Below are 26145 nucleotides of genomic sequence, written 5' to 3' on the forward strand. Positions count from 1 at the left end.
TAGAAATTTTTGAGAATGAATAATCAATTGAAGGAATAAGGAAAATCATTAAGAAGAAAGTTTGATTTCCAGCCCATCCAAAAACGCAATGTAACAAACTAATCCTTAATGAATGAAGCATGAAAACCATACGAATACAGACATTATGCTGCTGGTGGTGTAAGCATTCAGATCTGGATGTAAACCTTTCAACCCTTTTACACTAGACATTAACATCAATATATTCTGGATATCTCACCTGGCTCCAGAAAAACCCATATCAATGAAAGGTGTAAATGTGCATATCTTTATCTGGAGGTGGTTTGACTTCCCAAGTTGAAATGTTCTATAAAGGCGTTACTGTCCAGATAATGTATCCAGACACAGATCACGCTTTGATTACTGTTGGAGATAGAGGAGATTTCACGTCTCTCTGCCCTCATTTCCCGTCCTCCCTCTACAGTCATATCTCTACGATCTGAGAATGTCCAAAGATCCCTGCTCACCACACTGTAAATGCTTCAGACTGTGATCATTGTAAAAGGAGGCGGAGGATAAACCTTTAACTACAGTAAACATGTATTCCATCCGTCAATCTGCAATCAATCTTTAGAGCAGCTCCGTAATTTGCAGGATCCGACTTCCCACCGCGCTGCCATTCCCCACCATGGTTATCATTAACCCAGTTTCCAAACAAGCCGGCAACCGGAATTAATTGATCAATCAAAGGAACCAATGACTCAATCAACCGCTGAGTACACATCCAAGTCTGCGCCAGTCACCTTTTAAAGTGAGGTGAAGCGTGTTCTGTCAGAGGCGTGTGTGAGCGGAGCACACCTCAGCTCTCTGTAGTGGCTCCCCTTCTCTAAACACTGATCTGATAAGATAGGAGCAAACCCCACCAGGAATTTGTTTCCACCGCTCTTTTCACTGCGGAGCGGGGGGGTGATAGCGGAGAGACACCCGGCATAGAGGAGAGCCACTTTGGCCCCGTCCCAAGGCCCACCAGGAAAAACAGAGAGAAATCCACCGCAGAGGAAGAAGCCAGGGCTGGTTATTGGTTCTGGCTCCTGTCAGACCGACCCGGAGAGGCCAAACATCTGCTTCTCTTATTTGATGGGGAGGGCCACACTATGCGCTTGGCAGTCGGCGTCAGCGCTCGCTTACTCAGAAAGGAGAGGGGCCCACAACTCAAGGGCATGGGCGAGAAATTATGACTGCTTCGATTTGGACTGCTCACTGACAAAAAAACTCAGATTCAATTAAACCCAGCTGAAGGTCACGGGGGAATACAATGTAAGCGAGTCAGGTGCTGTGCTTAATGGAGGTCCTCATGGCTCTGGTAATATTTAATCCAATGGCCCACTCTGACTGGCCCTGCGTGTCAGCCATTCATATACCCGGAGTGCTGAGAGCTGGGAGGGGGGGGGGGGGGGGTGAGGCGGCCCGGATGAGGAATGTGCTTGAGATCCAAAGACTGATGTTAACAAACTGTGTTAGCTAATGTACAGAGATGATAGACGATGTTATTACTGAAAATAGCGGCGGCGGCGACAAGAGCAGAAAGAACAGATAATAATCTGAAAGGGGGAGGGGTGAGAGTGGGGGAGAGACACAGGTGAGGAGGTAGTAAAGCGCAGTGGGCGGGGAGTGGGATCTTTAGGTGGGAGGGAGAGAAAGAGGAGATAAGAAGGGAGCAGGCGGAGGACCTGTGAGGAACTGAAAGCAGAGGAGAGCGGCTGAGGGGAAAGGGAGGAGCACCAAGCAGACAGCAGGGTTACACATGAGAAGTCTCAGAAGGAATTAAAACTGAGCACAGAGAGGGAGCAGAGAAGGGAAGGAACAGGTAAAGTTGGTCGGGGTAGGTTTCAGTCTTACACATCCTGACTAATTGCCAGGTTTTCGTTTCCTCGGCGTGGTGAGAGAAAGCAAACAGAAAGCAAGAAAGGCAGCAAACAAAAAGAAACCACGGGACTAGAAAGCAGAAGTAACAAGGCGAGGGGGGGGGGAAGACACAGCGGTTGAACGGTCACACATAAAGTGAGGAAGAGAGAGAGAAGAAGGAGAGCGGAGGAGTGTGAGCAGTGCAGCGAGGTGGTAGCGTAAGAAAACAAGAGGAGACTCATTGACAGGCAGGACGGACTTAAATCCACGGACTGCTGACATCAGCAAAAACAAAGGAAGAGGAGCCTCAGGAAAGAGGTCACTGGCGTCCAGCAGCGGTGGAGCTCGCCTGTGGGCGTCTGCTATGCAACCGAGACCAGGGAGATAGACAGATTCAAGCTCAGGCAAAGTTCACACAGGCAGACCTCACTCTAACAGTACCATGTTGGTGAAAGAGTACCGCATATGTATGCCACTGACTGTGGATGAGGTAAGTGTGTTTGTCTTTCCCTCACACACACACACACACACACACACACACACAAACACTGCCCTTCAACGAGTTTAATTTCAAAAACAAAAGAGTGGGCTCTTATTTAAACATGTTACTCTCAACTCTTAATCTTAAAAGTGTTAATGTGCTGATAAGGAAACATGCAAACAGAGCACACAGACCTCCCGCGGCTGCTCTGTGGGAGCTTTGGCACGTCGGGTGGCGTGGCACGCTCAGCACCAACACGCTCTGCCAACGTGACGCCGCCGACGCACAACACCTGGCCAGCAGCATCATAGCGCTGCTGTTGTGTCTAAATTATCTCCCCATCTGTCTGCCTCCCTGCTCCCCTCGCTTTCTCTATAGCACTCCCCGCAGCAAACACAAACTAGTCGGACTGGTTACAGCTTTCCAAGATCCAAAACTCAAACAAGAGGTATTTGGCCCGCAGGTTAATAATCAAAGGAGATCCCTCTAGAGGAAAGGGGCGGGGTGGATAAGGGAGTTTAATGCGACACAGTGTCCTTCATAACCAATGTCACTATCGGCTCCTGTACCCCCCCCCCCCCCCCACCCCACTATTTGATTGTACCCGTTGCCACAGCAGTGACAGTGACAAATAGCCGTCCAGAATAGGATTTACAGTGTCGGTACAGGACACAGAAACTTCTGAGCTTGCAGCAAAGCCTCTTTCCGCCAGAGTGTAATGTAAGTTTAAGTGCAGCCCTGCTTTTGGAGACGGTATCAGGTCGCTGGCAGTTTACCTGAACCCGAGCCATTCACAATGTCCTAGCGCTTGCTCAATTTGAAGAGGAAGCAGTATGGATTTTCAAGTGTGAAACAGTCAGTAGTAACACAATGCAGCTGCACCGCCTTGAGCAATGCCCCGTATCGTATTCTACCGTGGGAATAGCTGGCGGCTGTCGCTCAAGCAGTGGAGTGGATGAGTGGGGTTGGCTCCAGATATGCTCATGCTCAAGTGTCCTGAAGCAAGGCACTTAGTCTATACCCCCACTTGTTGTATGTGCACAGACCTGCAAACATTCCAATGCTGGAAAAAACGGCATCTAAACTTCCATCTTGTCAGGGGATGCATCCTCAGGTTGAGGCGTCAACGTCGTCTTATTGTACATTGAATGTCAGACACTAATTCCATCACTTACTCTGCAGACAAAACTTTTAGGCTGCCTATAAAAGTACTCTATGAAGCTGTTAGGGTATAAATGTCTACCTAAGTGTCAGTAAATGTAATGCGAGAGGCGGTGCCATAGACCTGCCACCAACCACCGGGGGTTGATGAAGTGTTTGCAAGGATGTGGAAGAGAAATCAACATCACTTAGCTCCCAAGCAACCGACAGATGGATCTGCAGCATCCTCCAGACTCAGCCACCTTGGAAGTTCTCAAGTTGTATTTCTTTACGGCGGTAAATTAAAGGGGATTTAATTATTCCAGGAGAAAAAATGTCAACTTGAAGGCAGGTCTCTACAATATCATCTAAATAATAAAATACAGGTTTGCATATATTCTTTTAAAACAGGACACACTTAAACCATCAGGGGTCATATAATAACTGAGTTGGAGATAATTCATGCGTAGCTCGGGGGTTTATAAATACACTTGTGTGCGGAGGCTCAGACTTTTGGGAGATATTGTTGAGTCAACAGCTTCACATCAAGATTAAAAAAAACTGAAGTCAATATAGAAACAAGGAATTTTTCTGAGTCACTGAGGAAGTGAAAGAAACTGCAGCAGTGTGTGAATTAATGTCAAAAAGTCACATTAAATCCACTTTGATTCAGTAATGTAGAGCAACTTTCAATGTGTTTTTATAGGTACTGTAAATCACCACTTTAAAAAGGGAATAAGATGTTGGTTATTATTTACGCAGAGGGATAAATTTAACGTTTACGAGGCGACTACACAGTCAAACACTAGTTAGTACAAGGCTTTTTTTATTGGTTTGGCAAAAATCACCTCATTTCCATTGTCAGTGAACAGATAGTGTTAAAAACGAACCAAAGGTTTTCCTTATTACAATTTTTTTTGCATCTAAACTTTATTTAGTTTGTTGTTGTTTTTTATCATAAATGCGTTCATTCACACTTGCTGTCACACCCCGGCCCGAGGCAGTGATGAGTTACGAGTTTGTGACAATCTCACAGCTCGTAAACCGATCAGCGCCTTTTGTTTCTTTTCTTTTTATTTATTTTTAGACACAGCAGTAGAAGAATAAACAACAGGAACACTGTGGATGACTTTCTCATCACATCGCTCATCACACACTCTCAGAGAACATTATGGTGACTGAGGGACAGATAAGTGCTCTTGCAGCTTCCAGCTTAAGATTTGTTTTTCCGCAAAGTGAAAGGAGATTCACAACCTGTGTGGGAGGAAGTCATTAATGTGTAGTCTGTTAGTCTAAAGACGGTGTAAAAGCACCCATCGCTATGATTAATTAAGTCCCATGAATACGCAATAAGTAAATATTGAATGTTGACGTTCCCCAGTAATTGGAACAAGAAGGAGGAGTGTCACACGCTGTCAGCAGAGTAGGGTGAAGGATGGCAAACTGATGTGTTCCCTCCTCTTTCTCTTTGTAGCCCCATCTCGCTCTGTTTCTACTTTTAATTAAAATAATGCTTTAGAGGCACACACATTTATATAGGGCAGGGAAATGAATTGCATTGTGGTGGCCACAGACGAACAGTTTAGTTGTACCGTGTGATATGGAATTAGGACAAACAAAATACAGTAGTAAGAGGTGACTGTAGAATATATTTTGTGATATTTTGTGAAAAAAGGCAACACTGCTTCTGTGAAGCTGAGCTCATTGAGGAGGTTCCTCCACATCTCTCCTCTCCAGATGTCAGGTCAAGGCAGTATAATTTACACAACCTAAAATCCCCAATTGTGCCTTGAAGGGCGTTTCCAGTTCCCCTGGAATCCTTCTAATAGGCGTCATTTACTTGCACACACCAGACCAACAAAACAATGAGGTTACACAACGACAGAATGAGACACCTCCATTGAGTAATCTTGTGTCAGTCATCATATCAAGTTTCCAAAATGTTTGTGATTAGTCCCAACAATCCCTGGATGGAATGACATCTGAATGGAAATGGAGCCCTTATTGGTCTGGGCTGGTTTCCAGACTACTTTGCAACCCAAACAGTATCCGTAGCACAACTTCTATCCTCAGCAAAATACCTCCAATGGGGCAAAATAGGAGAATCTTGAGGAAAAGCAACAAAAGAGGGGTCTGGTGACAGAAAAATCAAAAACAATGAGTCATGGTTGTGTGCAGGCCTAAAAACCTTTAAAGGATCTCACTTATCCAGGTCCCGATATCTTCAGTTCTACATGTGTATTTTGACAACTGCATTTACACACACAAGTAAGTCCAGATGTCTATGTACATATATATATAACTATAACTTTTTTAGGAATTTGTTAAAACTTTCTTTAACATTGTGAAAATGTCATTGATTTGGTTGAAAGAAAACCAGTCACTGATATTTATGGGAATGCCTCGGTGTAGGTATTAACTCACGGAGTGTCATTCTAGTTGCTTATGAATAACATTTTATTTTGTAAGAGTATATCAGAGTATAATAAGTTAGATAAAACCATTTTAAAATATCATAGAAAATGTGACAGTTTACCGGCTCAATTTAAAACTTCCATCGTGGGACAATTGTGAATGAAACTAACAATTAACTCAAAACTCATCAGTTCAGGTGGCCTCATTCAGAACACACCTTGCTCTTCATATTTGCTCACAACCATAATGATTTCCTTTTCTCACTCCATCACCATTCTCGCCATTGTCACCCTCCAGTACAAGATCGGGCAGCTGTATATGATCAGCAAGCACAGCTGTGAGCAGAGCGGTGGGGGAGAAGGCGTGGAAGTGGTGAGAAATGAGTCGAACGTTCACCCCCAGCACGGCCCGGGACAAGTGACCGAGAAGCGGATCTACCTCAGCAGGTAGAGTGCACTCCGACAAACGACTGTGTCCCTAATGACACAGCAACCTGAGCCTTGTCCTCGTGTTGTCAGCTCTGCCATTAGGATAACTGATTGACTTTGATCTTTGAGCTCTTGCTTCACTGTAAAACTTGACGTCCTGTAGGTGTAAGTTGCATGTATCACCACTGACAAGCAATAAAAACTGATTTCAGCGAAGCAACACCCTCTTCTCAGTGATACCTGCCTTCATCTAAAGTCCAGGTGCATGACCTCTGTCTCAGACATGTTGGGGCCGGTGCTTTGGGATTACAGTGGAACTGTTTTCGTTCCATGATCTCACCCTCAAGCAAACCATCCAGGCTCTGATAGTGTTGAGTCTAGACTTCCAGCCAGCAAACACACGTCCACGTCATCCTGATGGTGGCATTAACTGGACATGTTTTGAGGTTTGAGCCTCTGAATTTTTCATTGTAGTGTTGAAACTTCATCAGTCCTCATTGTCAGACTATTTTCACTGAGACCAGGTGTAAAAAAAACTTCCATACACTCAAATGATGGTAACAGCAACATTTAAACCTTAATTAATGTTTTATTACATATTATAATGTAGTAATAAGCAGGTAAAATGCCATTTAACTGTTTATTAATGCAATACTTTGAAAGTTTGGAAAACACCTTGAAGCAGTGAGTTAGACGAGTGGATTGAAATCACACATGGATGCATGAGTATGCATTTAAACCCAGTTAGCTTAGCTTAGCATATTACTAACCTTGGCAAGCAACTAGCCTGGCTTTGTCCTAAGGTAATGAAATATCTAGTATCTGGTTTGTTTAACAAAACCAAAATCCAATGTGTATAGATGGATATGCAGATTTTGTTTTATTTGGACTTAACCAGACCAACATTTTCCTTAATTTCCAGTCTTTTATGCTAAGCTACAGAAAGCTAACTGCCTGTAGCTTTATAGTTCACATGCAGAAATAACCTCTGGGTATAATTTCCCAGGTAATATATATATGTTTTTATTATTTTGCCACGATTTTACTTATATTTTTGAATATATCTACTTTTAGAAAAACGTGTGTGTAACATGTGTCAATAGACATAGTTACTACTATCAATCCTTCATTATCTGTATATACACAAACGAGATGTAAAAATTGGTAATTAACAGGGTTATTTTTAGTTTACTAACTATATGATAATGTGTCATAAACAATTAAGTGTTTAGTATAGGTTTAAAAAAATTTCCCAGGTGATTTCTAAATTTCCTTAAAGCAAAGAGATAATGTTTTTCTAATGTGAACTAAACACATCTACAGATCGAAATAAGAGTAAACAGGGATCCGTGCTCAGTGACATATCTGAGGTTATGACTGATGAGTCACAGGACTTTGAAGCTGCGTGTGACTAAAGGTTTCCTGTTTTTGTGCTGAAAGAATGTGTTTTGTTTGCTTAGCACTCAGCATGACAGTCCTTGTACCGGTGAGTGATGACCGTAGTGGATGAAACCAGTCTGAAAAACAACACACAAAAACTGAATTCTGTTCTAAGTCTAAATTCACTCCCTAACCCGCAGCTCACCTCACTCATTACCCTAACGTAACCTCAACTCTTATTCTAATCACCAACATAAACCGAAGACTTAATCCTAAAGTAAACTCTAAAAGAAGTTTAATGTTCTCACTGTGGAGGATTTTCCTAATCTTTCTGTGCTTGAGGGACATTTGGTCTACATTTGTAAAGATACACTAAAACACACACACACACACTCACACACACACAAGTAAAGTTGCTGCAGAATATAGTCGACCTCAATCATGTTCTGACATGTGACCTAAAAGTAACAGTAACAATTCATCACCACAGGTGTAATTGGAAATGAGTCATACAAATCAGCGCTATGCCGAGAGTAGCCTACAGGTAATCTGGCTATAAATGGCACAAGAACCACTTTGGAGCTCTGTGGCCACGTCCATGATCTCTCTCCCACTCTCGGACTCACACTGCTCTCTTCTCTCTTCCTGTCTTGCTTTCAGTAAACTGCCGTCCTGGGCGCAAGCGTTTGTCCCGCGAATCTTCTACGTGACGGAAAAGGCCTGGAACTTCTACCCGTACACCATCACAGGTGCTTCTGTTTGTGTTGAACATCAGATCGCTTTCACCCCAATGCATTATACACCACTTATTTACTTATAACAGCTGGTATTCCAAGTTCCAATCAAATATTTATCACAGCGTATGCATGTATTCCCCTGTGGAAGCATGTATGTGTGTTTTTGTGTGTGTGTGTGTGTGTGAGAGCAACTGTGTTCTCATGCATGTATGAGTAACTAATGCTCTTTCTCCCCGTCCATATTGAACGTCCCTGGTGCTGCAGAGTACTCAGTAAGTATTCTCACACATCATTTACTGTACACGAACACAACAGGGCTCATCTCTGTCCTCTATCGGTCGATCTAATCTGCTGCCTGCTTCCACTCGCTCTATCTCTGGCCCTCAACCATTTTCTCCCATTTTTTACCTCTCCTCACCCCGTAGCTATCGTTCCTCCCCAAGTTCAGCATCCGCATTGAGACGAGATTCGAGAACAACAACGGCGATAACGACAACGTGAGTATGACTGAGAGCAAGTGAGAGGTGAGAAAGATGGTGATTAGAGAAGATGGGGAGGAGAAAAACAGGGGAGAAAGAGAGAGAGGGAGATGGCAATTTTCTCTGTAGCACAAGGAAAATGTTCATCACATTGATGGGCCCATTACTAGGAAAACAAGAGAAGCACAAAATGCAATGTTGGCAGATCTATTACCCAGACATGCAACATGGTGATTGGGGCTGCAGTCTTGCACACAGACACACACACACACACACACACACACACACAAACACACACGACAATGTCAGCTTATGCCTGGGTTGTGTTATCTGCGAGAAGAAGTAACAAGACCCGACATGTCACAATATGGAGTGGTGGACTTCTGCTTGTGTGAAAAAATGTGGTGACTCTTGTTTCTTGTCACACGGTCACAGGTTACATGAGGTAATTTCAAACAAACACACATTCATATGAAGTCGGGCAAAGTCCTCACCCGTCAGCTACAGCACCATTTCTACTCGGATACTTTCTGTATAATTGTTAATACATGATTTATGATAAAGTATTTGTACAGTGGATAAGAACACTGTGACAGGATGGTGCCCTGAGCACATTGTAAAAAGGCAACACATCCAGCTAAGGCAACATATTCCGTAAGAGGGAGTCAGACCCTGAGCAGACACGGACCAACAGGAGCGCCACAGGAGCGTGGCGGGGTATTATCTAACAGCAGGTTTTTCCCATTTGTTAGTTTTCAGCGGTGAAATGACTTCACGGGGGCTTTATGCACATATTTTAAAAAGTGCTGTATCCCCTCTCTCCTTATTTTCTCCTCCATTGTCTCACGAGGAAAAGTGAATTCTGCTCCCATAACTCCTTTCCCCCCCCCACTCTTTTAATATCCTTCATACATCCTCCTTTTTTTCTCCTCGTCCCTCTCTGTCTGTTCTCTCCTCTCTTTGCTCCAGTGTGATTTGCTCTGAGGGCCTCAGGGTGGGATATAGTGAGGGGTGTTATGGTGTGTGACCTTAGTTTCTACACAGTTACTCATCTACTCTCATCCAGCTCTCCACTGTGTGCCAGAGTATGCAGGGAGTCAAGTGTGTGTGTGTGTGTGTGTGTGTGTGTGTGTGTGTGTGTGTGTGTGTGTGTGTGTCTGCTCTCATTATACTGTACGACCTCCCCCATCTGTTTGGATGCAGGTGTTTGGGGACACGCCGACCCCAGCGGAGAGTGTGAGTTTCCTGGATATCCTGAATGACCCCATCCCTGAAAAGCACTACAAAGAGGAGGAGGTGCGCACAAACACACAATGTCACATACACACAAACATGAGCAGTTTATTAGGAACACTTAGGACCTAGCAGTCAAATACAACAGTGGTGCAATGATTTCTCCCTGTCATGAAGGTGGAAGTATTCAGTTTTGATTGAAGCTGTTGATTTAACTGTGTGATAATTTTGAAGGATGTGGTTTGTGATGCGGTTGAACTGCACCTGATACAGATTGGGTGGACAAAATAATAGAAACACACGACAATGCAACACAATTCAGAAGTTTCTTCATTTTTAGAACAGTTTCCATTTTTTTTTTTTACATTACAACCTTTTTTGGGGCTGATGTATTACACTGAACACTGCCAGGAGAATATAACGTTTATTTGTCTTTGCAGTGTTCCATGATCAGGTTAAATAAGTGCCTAATTCAACTATTATAAGTAGGACTGCAGTCTTAGCATAAATCTTAACACAAAAGGAGAAAAAAAACATAAACTGCCTTCTTACTCCTGTGGTGTGATGCAGTTGTCTGTGAGTCAAGGCATTTGTTGTAAGTTAAGAGCTTAAATCTTCTCATCTACAAATGATTACACACAAATGATAATTTGCGTTTTTTGCACGTGAAAGTGCATAAATCTGTTGAAACATCCACATCCCTCTTTTACACCTGCCTGTCTTCATTCCTTTCTCTCCAAGGTTTTTACACTTCTTTACTGTCTGCAAGTCCTCAGAGACAAAGGTCGATTCCCAGGTCTGGGTGCACAGACGTGTGCAGACAAGCACACATAAACACAGACCATGCACAAAAACACATGCATGCACAGACTCACAAAAAGAAAGGCCAACACCCCCATTTCATATTTAGCAACACTGTGAGAACATACAATCACAGAGACAAACGTTTTTTCCAATTAGCTTTGGTCACAGATGCATTATGCGTTTTAACATGCTTTCCTCTGATGGGATGTGTTGGGCAACAATCTGTTTGCACCTCCTCTCACATATTGTCACACTCATTTTCCCTCTCTCACACATACACACACACTACAAATTCACCTACACACACACACATCCATAGCTCCCTCTGAAGATGCCTCACAGGAACCAAGTTTCTGCAGAGTCAGCAAGTAAGGTATAGACCGGCTGTTTGCTCTGTGCAGGACCTGAGTCGCTGGCAGTCAAATAAAACTGGCAGAGGGCCTCTGGAGGAGAGCTGGAGAGACGACCACAAGCCCATCATGTGCTCCTATAAGAAGGTGCAGTGCAGCTTTGAGGTCTACGGCTTTCAGACCAGGACTGAGGAGTTCATACACAGAGTGAGACACAGTTTTTTTCTTTTCCCATCATTCCTTTTCCCTATGCTGATGTCCTGAGGGTTGGATCAAGATAAGACCTGCAATTATAGTTACGAGCACCTACAGGTGTAGCACAACGTGGGAAAATTTGATTTTTTAGAGCTAATTAGATTCCATAAAGGGCTCTGCTCCTTTTTGCAGAACTGATTTGTGCATGTTGTTTTCACCTGTACAGTAAAATGGAGTTCTCCGATGATCATGATTGGTTATTACCTCCGCCCAGGAGGTTTAATTATCATCTTCGTTTGTTTGTTAACACAGACCTTTAAAGCTGTGATGGCATTTTTCAACATTAACGTACATTTCTTAGTGAATTATTAATGGGTCTAGGTTGTTTTTAAATCACTATTATTTAGAAATTTGGGGAATTTGGTGCAGATCCCCCACCCACCCACCCCTCTCCTAAAAAAAATCTGGATTTGGGAAATTCAATGTGGTTTCATAAGAGGACTGTTGGGCCTTGGTAGACATGCGTGTTTGAATATGCCATATGTTGCATTTAGATATATATATATAATGTTATATAAAAATAATCATTACCACATTCATTTATAGAAAACAGTTAGCCTCAGGTGAGCTCTTCACTGCTTTCTATGCAACCGACTATTTTGTTATTGTGTTATTAGGAAATGGGCTGTAATGGTTTCCACCACGAAACAGTGAGCAGGCGTCTTTTTCTTACAGCTCCAAAAAAAGCAAAGGTTTTCACAATTTCAGGTCAGAGGAATGAGTTAAATGCCCGCTGGGAAAAGAAAAAAGAAATCACTTTCAAAACATTTGTCCTAAACAATGAAGCAAAGCAATGAAGCATGAAGGAAAACTGAAAGCATTTAAAGGCAAGCTCGCTGCGCCCTTTTTTACCACACTCTTAAAGCATGGCCATTGTTTATGGGAATGTGCTTTTAGTTTCAGTATGTGCAAATAATACCGCTGAGATAAGTTTCAAGTAATGTGAGATAAGTCTCCATTTATCTCAACCACAATCTCATTCGTTCAAAGTAATTACACAGAAGTTTTTCCAACGTTTTGACAGTGACGTCCTGTGATCTGGTACCGATTGTGGTAATTTCCCACACATGACTGCACACGTTTCAATGTCGTTTGATTTCATTTTGTTTCTGGTTTGAATTCAGAACATCAGGGACATTCTTCTGGTCGGCCACAGGCAGGCGGTAGCATGGGTAGACGAATGGCACGGTGGGTCAGACACACACACACACAATGCAGCTTTTAAACATTCAGAGCCGTGCAGTTGTGCAGTTTTTTTTTCTTCCTTTACCTTCGATATATACGCTGTAATATTTCATACTCTGCCCTGATGCTTTGAGTGTCTACATTTGTACTGTGCTTCTCCCACAGGGCTGAGTTTGGATGAGGTGAGAGAGTACGAGCACATGATGCAGGAGAAGACCAACAGCAAAGTCAAATCCAGCCAGAACAACCCAGGTGAGACTGCAGCTCCTGACCTGCACTGTACTGCAATACCACAGAGGATACAAGGGGAGACAGAGGGGGAGACAGAGGGGGAGAGGAGAGATAACACAGCTGGAGGTGAGAGCGGTAAAGGTAGAGAGAGCAGAAGCAGAAGATGAGATGTGGCATAGATGAAAAGCTGCAAGTTTGAAATGTAGGTTTCTGCATTTCATTTGGACATAATAAGCAGGGAGGTGGGAACCCTGGAATGCAAAGAAACACCTAAAACACAGCTCACATATTGTAGACCATGAGGAATTTAGAGCTGAACAGGTCATTTTGTATTTATTTAGCCTGCCGTGGTGTCTGCAATGCTAACGGGCTTGAGCAGAGGTTTGTTGCACCATTAATGCTTCCCTGCCCAACAACTACCCAGATGGCCGGTGTGCATCTGTGGGAGAGGAACGGAGAGTGGAGAGCAGTCGGGAGGCATTTCACAACACGAGGAGCCGAGTGGGGGGAGAGACAGAGGGTACATGCCCAGAAAAGGACGGCAGAAAGACAGATGTGGGGGGGGGGAGGAGGAGGAGGAGTGTGGGCTGCCTCATGAAGTGATAATGCCACTGCGTCGGTCTAATAAGCAGTGTAATGCAGCCACCTGCTGAACTGTCCCCCGCACCCAGCAGCCACTGCAGCAGTTAGCTGCAAATGTCAGCCCTGGCAGGGGTCTGTGTCCTGTGTGTGTGTGTGGGTGGGTGCGTGCGTGTATGTGTGTGCTTTTGTGCTTGTGTGAGTGTTTGTTCACCCTGCCCCCTTCTGGTTAGTGTGGTGAACCTCAGCTGGATGTGAGCGATATCAAGGGTAGAATTGCCAATATGGCCTGTAGCATCTCTCTCCTCCTCCCCCCCCCCCCCCTTCTCGCTTTCTTTCTCTCCCCCCTCTCTCTCTCTCTCTCCCCCGTGTGTGTGTGATGATGAGACATCAACCTGCAACGAATCTGCAGTCATTGCTCAACATGCTGCAGCTCACTGCGCTGCCCTGAGCCCCTACAGGCTGCACTCTGCTACTGCTTCCCTCTCCGCTCAGGCTCAGTACTAGTTTTTATTTTACATTGCATTACATTTAGCTGACGCTTTCATCCAAAGCCACTTAAAGTAAGTGTGTGAGGGTTCAAACCCAGAACAGCAAGAGTCAAGTAAGTACAGTTTGCTTCAAAAGAGCCAAATTACAAGTGCTACATGTAAGTCCCATATAAGTTTAACAAAATATATATATGTTTTAAATATAAACACCAAAGTTGGCAGTGGCTTATCATCTTTCTAACCGAGGTGTTTTGGGAAGAGATGTGTCTTTAGTCTACGACTGAAGATGTTTAGACTTCCTGTTGTCAACGGAGAACTCGTTCCACCAATCAGGAGCCAGGACAGCAAACAGTCCTGATTTGATTATTTATTTCCTTTCATTTGTCAGCCATAATAAACGCAAATGGATGTCATTTACTCACATAAAGAGTCGCCTGTGTGAGTTGAATACCAATGAGGGGTTTAACTAATGTGAATCTAAGTGTACGACGCAGATCTTAAGTAGTCTTGAATGAATTAAAAACATAAACACAGTTCTCTCTCTGTCTCTCATCTCCGTCTCAATGTCTCTCGCTTTTCTTCCTTTTCTTTATAATTGTCATTTCTTTCAGAACTAACACAATTGTCTTGTGAAAGCAAATAATATCCTTCTGTCCGTCTATCTCAATATCTCAGGGCCACCAGCAGCCTCTCGTCCTCCGTTCTCTCGCTCCATCTCGGTGACAGATGAGCGCTCCCTGAAGAAGATGGGAGTGACGACTGTGTCCATGCCTGACCCTTCAGTGTCCTCAGTGCCACACTGCCCCATGCGCCTGCACTCCACCCCTGAATGATGCTACACACATGGCTACGCACACAGCTCCTCAAACAAACACACACACACACATACACACAGATCGAGCACTCTGCACAATTCAAACACACAGAAACCCACAGTCAGCACTTACCAGAGTCATGTTACCTCTCAAATACACACAGTCCCAGAGTGGCATGATCCGTAAAGCACCAGCTCAACATTTTGGGTAAAGACCTTGTTTGTTTATAGATGAGCAGATCATTGCCACTTAATATAAACCTACAGCCAGCAACTGGTTAGCTTAGCTTAACAGGGGGGGGGGGGGGGGGGGGGGGGGAGACTGTCTCGCACAGCCATTGCATTGGCATCTCCACAATGCTGTGTCAGCATTAGAGGAGGGTCTGGCTGCACCCATTATCATTCTGCTATAGGGGAAAAAACACTCTGGCTTGTTTTTATTCCTTGAAACCAATTACTCGTCTTCTTGGGCGGGGGGAGGCCTTAGAGCTTATAAGCTCAGGTTGGAGTAACAGTTGGAGCCCTTATAAGAAAATAGTTAATTCCCTGCAAGGAAGACGAAAAGAAAAATCAGTAAAAGACGTGCGATTGCCAATTGTTGTCAGAACTCGCCATCTTCAGCGAGTAGGTCTGCAGCTCAGTTTCTCAAACCAAGTATATTTTGGAAAATATCAGACAGAAACACAGCCGGTAAATCAGAGTAATTCAAAAAGTGTTCAGCTAACAGCACCTTTTAAACTCACAAATTAATATGAAACAATGAAATGCTTTACATGAGGGGGGGGGGATATAATTTTCTTATATCACTGTAAAATGACAATTTTTTTATAACCAGATCATGAAATATTATATGTAAATAAGTGATTTTGTACATGTGGTGGTCGGTGTACGTCTAAACCATTTTGACAGAGCCAGCTTTGCAGTTTCCTGAAAACAGAGATTGAATCAGCGCTTTTCCCCAAATGTCCTTTCACAATTCACAGGAATATGGATCCGCTCTTACGCACATCCTGCAGTTCTCATCACTTAATGTAAAAACCACATGAACACAACAAAGAGACTATTTCCCCCCCACGCCTTCTACAGTTGTCTTCCAGTCTTTCTCAGTAATTTCCTCAGCCGAAGTGGAGCCCACCAGCCACCAGCAGGGCCCACCAGCCACCAGCAGGGCCCACCAGCCACCAGCAGGGCTCTCCGATTGTTTTCCCAGCGCCCAGCCTACAGACAGATGCATAAGGAGTTTAATAGAGTGGATCTAATGAGAGAGCAGAGGTGAAGGGGGAGGCTGTCAATGCTATGGATCTGCTCCCCTCTCCACCTCAGCCAGTAGGTCAGACCTGGTGTATTGACAGAGGGCGGCGAGGCGTTGTATTGGTTCCTTGATCGCTTAGCTGAGACCTGCAAATGGGTCAAGCCGGGACTAAACTTCAATTATGAGTCAATGATGTGAGCATTCTTAAGACGATTCGCTTTTTTCTGTATATGTATATTTAGAAGTTGTCAGGGATCAACAGCTGCAACGCTGAAAGAAAATACTATTCTGATGCCTTATTTGTGAAATATTCACTTTAAATGATGAGCAAAGACGAATCAAGTAGAATTTGTACATGAAAATTACCCTGTATAGTGTTTTATAAATGATTTCTATCAATAAATGCATTTGATTTTCAATGAGAAGATTCACTCGTGTCCTGATGTCTGCACAGTTAAGCGAAAAAATGGACTCGGCGCAAACATTATCAGCCGTGTTTGATCGGTATTGACCTGTAACGATGGACCAGCTGCTGGCACACCGCAGCCCTCACATGTAATCTACTCACCAATTTCACACTTGTGTGGCCAGTGGATCAGGCTCCGGCGGCAGCGGACCTCGTGGTCCAACCTAATTTGGCTCCGTGGCTCATGGCAGTTTTTTCTCTCTGCAAGAGAACGGAAGAGAATAATGAATGTTTAACAGATGGGAGGTTGTGGCTTGGGCGTGTTTGCGTGCCTGTTATCGTTTTATTGCTTTATTTTCCCAAGACATCAGGACAAAAGCCAAGGCTTGACGCAGAGGGGACCTGGAAGTGACTGACTGACAACTGGAGTGGAATGGCACGCTAAGTAGCTGGAAGCTCAACAGGGCTTCTTTCATCCACACAAATCAAGAGCCAGCATGACAATGTGTTTCAGCTTCCAGACAAGGGGGGGGCTCGCAGACGTTCATTCACAAATTCATACATACATGAACGCAGAGCTCTTCCTCTCAGTGTCTCTTTTTACAGTCGCAGTAGGAGGATGAAAGAGCAAGAAATCAACACATCCAGCAGTGTTCACAGGCGCTGCAGAGGGAGCACAAGCCGCCGACTGTACTGCATCAACATTATCTCTTTTACTTCCTCTCTCCCATTACATCTTTCCTCTCGTTACTGCCGCTCCACTATTCTCCTCCACTGCTCCTCTCTTCTGTCAGTTCCCTCCTCTCGCATTCCTGGATTTTCCCCGTTCATCTGCTTTTTCTTTGGCTTCCTCTTTATCTGTGTGTCCTCATCTTCATTCCTCAAGAGGGCCTCTAAAGAAGATGTACTGTGTTCATTACACGGGAATGATCCCCACGTTACATTACCATAGATCCTGACCCTGTAGCGTTGAATCATCCTTCTATTCCCAGTTTGCCCATCAGACCCCACAAATAGCACGGCAGAGGAAAGTCCGGACGCTCTCCAGAGCCACCTGCGCTGTGCTTTACTGTGCGGTCAGTGTCGTGCAGAACTCTGAGCTGGACACAAGGGACGGGGACAGGACAGTGGAAAGACAGGAGGGAACGAGGGATGGACAACTGGCCGAGGGATGAAGAAACAAATTTACATAGAAGGACAGTTTGGACACACAGGACGAAGAGCTGGAATCGGTTTGTCCTGGTAAAGAACAAAAACAATGTGTGTGTGTCAACGTAACTAATGGCATCTTGCCCAACCACACTGATGTACGAGCCTCCTCTCCAGATCGATACTTACTCTCCATTCACCAGACGGACAGTAATGCAACGGCCTCATTTGTTTGACGATGACTTTGTGCATGCGTGTGTGTCTGTGTGGGTGCGTGCGTGTCTGTGTGCGGTTTCATGTCCGCTGTTGATGTTTAACTCGGCCGTTTAAAGAGAGTGACCAATAAGCCGCATAGTTTAGCATGTCATAAACTCAACCATTCATTGACATCAATCAACATTGACTTCATACATTCGTGTGTAAGTGTGAGTGTGTGTAGTTATACCGCCCCCCCCCCCCCCCCCAGAAATTAGTGAAGAGAATTAAAGGGCATCATTTCGCGTGTAAACATGATATCATGAGATTGTGTAGTTATATTATTAATTTGTCTTATATGGCATATGTGTTATCTGTGTGTGTGTCTGGTCTTTACAGTTACACAACCCAGACAGAATTAGTGAAGTGAACTAAAGGCTGACTCAGTGTTAATAAACTGATATTATACAAGTATTTACTTCCCATTGTGTTGTTATCTGTGTCTGATACAGCGTGTGTGTGGTTGTGTGTGTGTGTGTGTGTGCGCGCGCACACATGAGAATTCCCAGGAGTGTAATTCGTGCGTATGCCTAAACGGTGAGGCCGAGATGCTTGTGTTTCCTCATTACAGTGTCAGCAACACAGTTTTTAGCCCACTCAACCACAGAAATGGCTTCAAATCCTGTGTGTATTAAGCCTCACCAGTGGGAACCCAATTTGTAACCTCTGCCCAGTAATACGTTAACTGGACTTTATCTGGGGACAGGCAGAGTGTAAAATTCATACAGTATGTGAGAGAACTAATTGAACCAATTAAGAAAGTGAATCTGGATTACCGTGGGGCCGCGAACACACTCGTACCCTCCGGAATAGAGCTGGGGACCACTGCTCTCAGGCGATAATGATTGTCACTGCAAATGGATGGAGGTGCGGGGGTCTCCGCGAGCCGCGAGACAACACTGGGCCGGCCGCGCATTTACACTGATGTGTTTTCATTTCCCGAGCAGCTGATCCCAGGGCTGCTATTCTGGGCTGTAATTAATTGCGTGCGGGTAAAAGAAAAGTCAAGGATGAGTGTAAAATCTGTTCCTCGCCTTGTTCGCACAAACAAAAGGCAGAGCTGGGTTTTTTGTGTTTTTTCCGCACAAACACTCATTTGCTAGAGGAAACAAAAAAGCAAACGAGTATAAACACGATGATGTGCAGAAAATTGCACAAAAAATAAGAGCCTCGGGTTCTTCATGCTTTAAATATCTTAATCAGCAAGCCCATAAAGCCTCCTGATTTGAATTGCCCCACCATGACTATTAATTACATAACAGCCTCTGCAGTCAGCCTGCCCATATGTTTGCTAATAGGAGAGGACGGATTAGAATGGTGAGTGAAAGGCATTTGAATACAATGCTTTCAATCGATCTACGAAGGTAGAAGTGCATTTCCCCTGCAGGATGAACATGCAAACATTTCTTTTCCTTCTCCCGAGCTCTAGAGTACAACATAAATCAAATGGCAGAAGACATGTGAAAGAACGACGTGCCGTATCGTTGTAAAGAAGCTTCTTAAGACAAGATTACTCTAAAACAAGAGATACTTCACAGGCAGGGAGACAATGCACCATATTACTGTGAAACAAAAAGATGCTCTGCAGGCTGCGGGAACAATGCACCACATTGTTCTAAACACCGTCTCTGTAGACACAACGTATACAGTGGGGATAATGCAAGGTTAGGAAATTGACCTTGTTCTACTGGCTGCCAGTTTGAAGCCACTCATGGGCTGTGGGAGCCTTGGGAGGATACTTGTATCTACTGTGTAACAAACAACGTGTCAGAAAATAAGCGGAGACAAACTAATTCACGTGAGTCATTTCAGGAAAGAACCATTACGTTGCACTGAAAGGCTGCGGGGGGGGGGGGGGGGGAGGAGACTCTGGTTAGATTCTCATCGACAGCAGATGTGGAGCTAGAGCTCCTCTGTGGAACCTGGAACGTGATAGATGCTGTCGATTCTCAGATGGACGGATAGATTCATTTCATACTTGATTTGTGTGGAGCTGTTCCCGTCAACTAAAGTGTTGTTATTCACCAATAATCACTTGCTGTCTGTTTCTACATAAAACATCCTCAGATTTTCACATAGAGAAACATTTTTCATTTCCTGTTTACAACTAAATGTAATAGTATTTTTCTTTACTTAAAAATGAAAACTTGCTGACAGACAGATTTGAAATGCGCTGGCGAACTGGTGCATCGTGCTTTAAAAGGTTATTGGGATAAAACCACATTGAATAAAACTGCTTTGTGATCCGACACACACATATCCTCGGTTCCAATGCTGTCAGGGCTGAGACTATTAAAAAGGACAAGATCAAGGGTGTGATCCTTTGAGTGTGTCGGCTCATGTATTGCCTGGGTGAGGTTAAATGATTCCAGTGTATCTATAAAATCTGTAATAAAACTCATGACAAGTCTGTTAAAATCACCTGAGATGAGGATTTTATCATAGTTTTATACAAAATGTGATAAAAACTCTTTACTGGGTTTTGGAATTAATGGTAAAACAAAGATGTTCAGATAAAGTAATCATGAAAGATGATGTTACCTGCCTTCAAGGTGGAACCAATCGGATATAGGGACAGGGACCTGATCAGTCGCTGATGAACTGGTTATTTCTGTTCATCCAAAGTAATCACTAACAAAACTTCATCAAATATCGATTAAATCACGTAATTGATATTTATAAAATGTACCAAATTGAATGGTAAAATAGCATTTTTTACTATGAAGGAGACTTTTGATCTGTTTCTAAAATAAGCAACTATTTGCTAACATGGTCAGCACATCAGTTTAACACAGTGTGTAAGTGTTGTGTTCATAACTGGTTTCCAGTTCCCTAAAGTGGTAAGAAAATAATTTCAAGCAGGTTTAAATAAAGAAGTCACAATCTGACTAATTATCTTAAATCTTTTAATTTACATGATTTAAGTAGTGACAGTAATTATTGATGGGTGTTGTTGTCATGAAAGAAACAATAATAAGTTAACGATACGGCACCTTTTAAAAAACGGCCAGAACAAAGTGATTCATAAAAGGCAACAAGAAAAAGAATACAAAACATTTTTTAATTACACATTATTTAAAAAAAAGAAATGTAAGCAACAGCTCAAAACAAATTAATCCAGGAAAATTTAATGATATGATCTACAGAATATACAGTCGCTGTGACAAAGCTCTTTTCTCTGAGCACCGGTGTAGAGTCGTGAATCGGACCCGGTCCCCACTGTGACAGGCTGCTCCACTGGCTTAGAGGTTAGTCGACACATCGGAGCAGAAGTGTTCTATCGTTTCCAGAAGTGTTCTATCGTTTCCTCAGCTCGGCTGTCACCTCCGTCTCCATTAGAACCAGGAACACTTTCACCGCCTCCATGTTGTCACCTGTGATCGTACATTGATCCCTCAGGCACGTTGGGTCTTTTATAGGCGACCTCTGGGCTCGAGTGCCTGCAGACCCCTGTTTATCAGGGGTCTGCAGGCACTCGAGCGCAGAGGTCGCCTATAAAAATAAAATATATAGACATATATATGTGGCGAGACTTTCTAATTCCATCATTCCTCCTGTTTACTGTTTTAAATCAAAATGGATGAGTTACGGTTTTGTCCTCCACATCAGGCGATTGGCGTCAGTTGCTATTTACACATTGATTTTAAATCAAGCAACTAAAGCCTTTTATTCCTCTCTGTGTTTCAAGTGGCATTCAGTGAAAATGACAACATTTTACGAGCTTGTTTTGTGTGTCATTCACACTCTTAAATGTGTGCATCTGTAAATATACATGTGTGTTTTACTTAGGGATGTAATTGGAGAGAAAATAGTACAATCTTCTTCTTTTAATTTTTTAAGCTGAAAAGTCTTAGGCAATATGGTAATGACTACCTAAGTCTTAATTCCTTATAAACGCCCACATGCTTTTTATTCTCCTGCTGCTCACATAACATCCATTACAACTTTCCACAGCTCTAGGCCAAGCTTCTCCTCTCGTCTCCCTCCCCCCCCTCCCCCCCCTCCCTATCTGCTCTCCTTCCCAACTTTGCGACTGTCGCATCTTTCCAGCAGCAGTGTCTTGTCGAAGTCGGTGTTTGAAGAGAGGAGACGCAGACCCAGAACTTGCGGCATAACAGAATTTATTACACAGAAGTTTCACAGGTCAGACGGGCACCATGGTATGCCCGGAGAAATCACAAAGGCCAGATAGGGAAAATCTGCAGGGGTCGAAAGCACATTTATATAGGGAGGTTGGTTCCGCCCATGACTTCAGGTAAAACACATCCCACATGGGACTTCTGACTAAGGAAGGGCATGTTTTTGTTTCAAGATGAAAACATTCCCTCTGCACCAATCCACCAGCTGGTCAGAGACAACTCCCTAGGTCAAAGGTCATCCCAAAAAGGTAGACAGCAAATAAGATGAACATCTGGCGAACTCTCTGAGAATGTCTGAGAGTCCAGAAGATAGGCATCATAAATGTAAGCCTGTCATTATGTTTTAAGCACATGCCAACATGGTTTACTCTAGCAAATACGCGACACGACTGCACAGTTTTATTTCCCCCAAAAAATAAAAGTAATGAAACTGATCGTCACAGAGGTGATTTTGGAGAAAGCACAAAGGAGGGGGCTGTCATCGCTGTGTCGTATGCAGAGGGGGTGTGTGGGGGAGGTCGGGGGGGGCGATGAGTGAAGTGAAAAACATGAGGAGAAAGTGAGCAGACACAAATCAAAGGGACCCGGCTGCCTGACACACTTTTATTTCAAGTTCCAGTTAGATATAGCTGCTGCCTAGAGGAAAAATCCACCCTGGAACACTCGTACTGAGTTATAAGTCATCAGTGTGCTCAGTGCTCAGTGGATTGCAGGAGTTCGTCTGTCATGGTCTTTACATTTTGTACTCTACAGCCATTTCCTCCCCGTTTGAACGGTGGTGCAAAATTGTACATCGAAAAAGAAGCTCTTTCCCGACTTAACAATGACACTTTTGTATTCTGCCATTGCATCTGGCCCGGTCCCTGTTGAGAGTGCATGTAGTCGTTCCCACGAGCCTGTTCTGTACCCGGGCTGCACCTGGGGCAGAGATATAGATGTGAGTCAGATCTGCTGGTTTGGGGCCAGATTGTGTTCCGTGTCAGTTGCTGTCTAAGTTAGTTCAGTGTGTTGGAACTAGAGTCGCACTCACAGAACGCATACTTCAGCCAAGGCCCATTGTGAAACCACATTCACTAGATCCAGCTTTTTATTTAGATCTGCTCACACTCAACAATTTCAGTCCCCTTAAAATGATTTTTTTTTATGAATAGAGATGAATTTATCTCTGAGGATTCAACAGAAATGTTGAAGAAAGCCCTTTCTCACAATTTTACAGAAAGTGAAAAAAGAAAAATCCTGTATCCTCACCCTGATCTTGATTCACACCAAAATGTTATGGCTTCTTCCCTGATTCATATTGCATTCTCTCACCGAGTTGTGGTAATCCCTCCTTTAGTTTTTGTGCAATCCTGCTAACTAACATACAAACATAAACAAAAGCATAACCGATGGAAGGTGCCATCTTCATCCCTACTGCCAGCGTTCCTAAAACAATACTTCACTAAAACTTCCCTCCAGACCTGGTGTTTAACTGTGGTTTCTTTATTTGTTGCAATAACAAATTACACTTTTTTAAATTAATTAACTGGAATTTGTTTGTCTTGCCTGGAGTTATCAGGGTGCAATGGAGCCTGTGAGACCGTGAGCCTCTGTCAGGACCGTGGGCCGCTGCACTGGGCTGTCGTGTCTTCCTGCTTCACGGGCCCATTACAGAGACATCAGGGGAGCAACAGACGCTCAGACACTGAGACAAACAGGTCACCCTTACCTGGGCTGCAGGATAAACAATTTCCCCTCTACCACTCTTATACCTCCTTTATTAAAGTCGGTCTTTCTTCTCCATGAGACCCTTCTCTCCTCTTTCCAACAACCTCACATGCTTCTTTCCATCCTCTCTCCCCTTTTCCTGCTCACACCCATTCCTGCGCCTCACCCCTCTTCCCACAACAGAATTTTTATTAAAAAGGTGGCTGTGTAAGTGTGTGTGGTTAGAGCGGGGGGGGGAGGGGGGGGGGGGGTGATGAGCAGTACAGCGTGTACAATGACCTTACTCGCAAATCATTGCCTCATGTACAGCAAGCATGTCCTTGTTGCAACACCATAACAGCTCCGAGCCCCAGACTACAGAGCGGCGGTAACAAACACAAACCCTTGCACGCACAGAATCACACTCACACACACACACACAAACACAACTCGTCCCTCTCTTTCCACAGCAGCGACACACGCTCATTATCTGCCCTTAAAAACGTCACTTCATTTGCCTAGTTGGCATTTAACACGGAGTAAAACGGATGTTCCCTTCCTGTAGCGGAGTGGTGCAGCATCGTAGAACACAGGTTTTTTTTCCGGGCTGACACCTCAGTCAGGTGGAATAAGGAATGTGCCCGCAGCCGGTTCCTCTTTAACTGTCATAGAAAGGGACAAATGATGTCAGACCCTGTTGTCACCGCTTCCAAGATGCATGTCCTTATGAAAAGCCCTGGAGCTCTGGCATTTAACATGAGCACAAGACAGGTTCCGTCATGCATTCAGCTGTGTGCCACCCGTGAGACCATGCATATGTATGCGTCCAATCTCATCCGCTGATGTGTAATCACATGCATACTGTATGTGTGTGGATGTATAGGGTGTGTGCGTGGGTCTGTGTGCTCCTGTGGCATAAATCATTGGAGCCGAGCAGGGGGCTGGTGCTGCTCTCTCCATCTGTCTCTGTCTGCCGGGGTGAGGTATTTTACACTGATGATAGGGCGAACGGGGGGGAGGCGAGAAAAAGTGAGCCATGCTTGAGTCGTGTGGGTTGGACGGAAAAATAAACGGCTGTGGTATCGAAGGGCAGCGCACGTGCGTCATATGAATATGCGCAGAGACTTTGAGTGTGGGGGGGGGGAATGTGCCGTAGCCTTCGGTTTGCATAAACCACATCTCTGCAGGGCCTGTTACTCATAACCTGAGAGCGGCTCTTGTGAAACAGACACTGTTATCCAGTGCTGAGCAGTAATGCCGCCTGTATAATGTCTCCGCATGCCGTCCTCCCTCTCCCGCAGACGGCAGACTGGATACATATGAATGAATTCACCTGGTAACTCGATATCCATTCGCTGTTTGCATCAACTTTATGTCTGCAGTACAGACGCATTAGGCCTGTTCTCTGGCTCGATTCCGTGTTCCTTCCACGGGCATCATGAGTCTTAAATCCAGGGAACTGCCTCAGTCTGTGGGGGAGCAACCGGCTGTCCACTGGTTACCTCCCTTCCATCAATCCTGCTCACCTCCCCTTAACAGGATAAACCGAGGCAGAACAGCTCCAGAACAAATGTCTCCAGTACTTCCTAATCAGGTTGTCACAGCGAGGAGGGAAAACGCCCTTCAAGCGACTACATTTAGCTTGTTCCGCTGAATTGTCCTCGAGTGAGGGAATAAATCCCTTAAACATCCAGAGATTGAAGTGGACGCGCAGTCTGTTCTACGTTACCATGTCCTGGTAGATGGAGTGTGCATCTAACAAACTCACATGCAGCCGGTGGGCACATCATATAGGACAGCAGCACCACTCGTTAAGGAGCCTCACCTGCAGCCATACCCATTAGAATCCGTGAGATCTTAGTGGAAAAACAATTCAAAAACTGGAATAGGTTTTGAGCCCCCATTTCTGGCATGTGTTGCATCCCTCATCCCCCCTATCAATTTGGATTACAGAGTTAGGAGGAGACCGAATGACAGAGGCAGACACGGGCGGAGGCGGTTGGCTCATATGATTTTTCATTGAGGGAGGGAGGGTCACGCTTGGTCGGCTTGGTTGTTAAGGTAGAGGGAGCAGAGTCCCTCCTGACACCCAGTGGCTCGCCACAGACCCAGATTCGGTTCTGGGTTCTGAGATTAGCTCAAGCATGGCCATCTCTCCTTGGAAGGTTCTGGAGGGCTTAAAGAGGCAGCCACAGAGCGGCAGCACGACTGTGACAGAGCCATGCCAGGTGTTTTTTGTTTTTTTTACACAAACACACAATTTGTCACTCAACAGTTGGTTACACACTGATGTGACGTTGGCTTATGAGTTAGCCTGGTGCGTAAAGGAATAGTGTAACCTTTGGGAAGTCTGCAAGTTCACTTTTTGGAATAGAGTTAGACAGAAGTGACGA

At 44.3% G+C, this 26145-nt stretch overlaps 1 protein-coding gene across 1 annotated transcript; it reads left to right on the plus strand.

The window, feature by feature from the left end:
- Positions 1 to 1653: 1653 nt before the first annotated feature.
- pitpnc1b (phosphatidylinositol transfer protein cytoplasmic 1b) lies at positions 1654 to 15179 on the plus strand. The gene is made up of 10 exons (XM_053432138.1): positions 1654 to 2353; positions 6197 to 6345; positions 8368 to 8456; positions 8709 to 8716; positions 8870 to 8941; positions 10127 to 10219; positions 11362 to 11517; positions 12690 to 12753; positions 12916 to 13002; positions 14727 to 15179. Exons 1-10 carry the CDS (start codon positions 2306 to 2308, stop codon positions 14882 to 14884), a joined length of 924 nt encoding a protein of 307 aa, XP_053288113.1. The 5' UTR covers positions 1654 to 2305; the 3' UTR covers positions 14885 to 15179.
- The last annotated feature ends 10966 nt before the right edge of the window (positions 15180 to 26145 follow it).

This window comes from Pleuronectes platessa, chromosome 10 (genome assembly GCF_947347685.1).
Source record: "Pleuronectes platessa chromosome 10, fPlePla1.1, whole genome shotgun sequence".
Classification (NCBI taxonomy): Eukaryota; Metazoa; Chordata; class Actinopteri; order Pleuronectiformes; family Pleuronectidae; genus Pleuronectes; species Pleuronectes platessa.

Excerpts from the sequence above, each read along its gene's own strand:
- pitpnc1b (XM_053432138.1), top strand. The coding sequence starts at position 2,306 with ATGTTGGTGAAAGAGTACCGCATATGTATGCCACTGACTGTGGATGAG. Across the intron at positions 6,346-8,367 it reads AAGCGGATCTACCTCAGCAG|TAAACTGCCGTCCTGGGCGC; the intron begins GTAGAGTGCACT and ends TCTTGCTTTCAG. Across the intron at positions 12,754-12,915 it reads ATGGGTAGACGAATGGCACG|GGCTGAGTTTGGATGAGGTG; the intron begins GTGGGTCAGACA and ends CTTCTCCCACAG.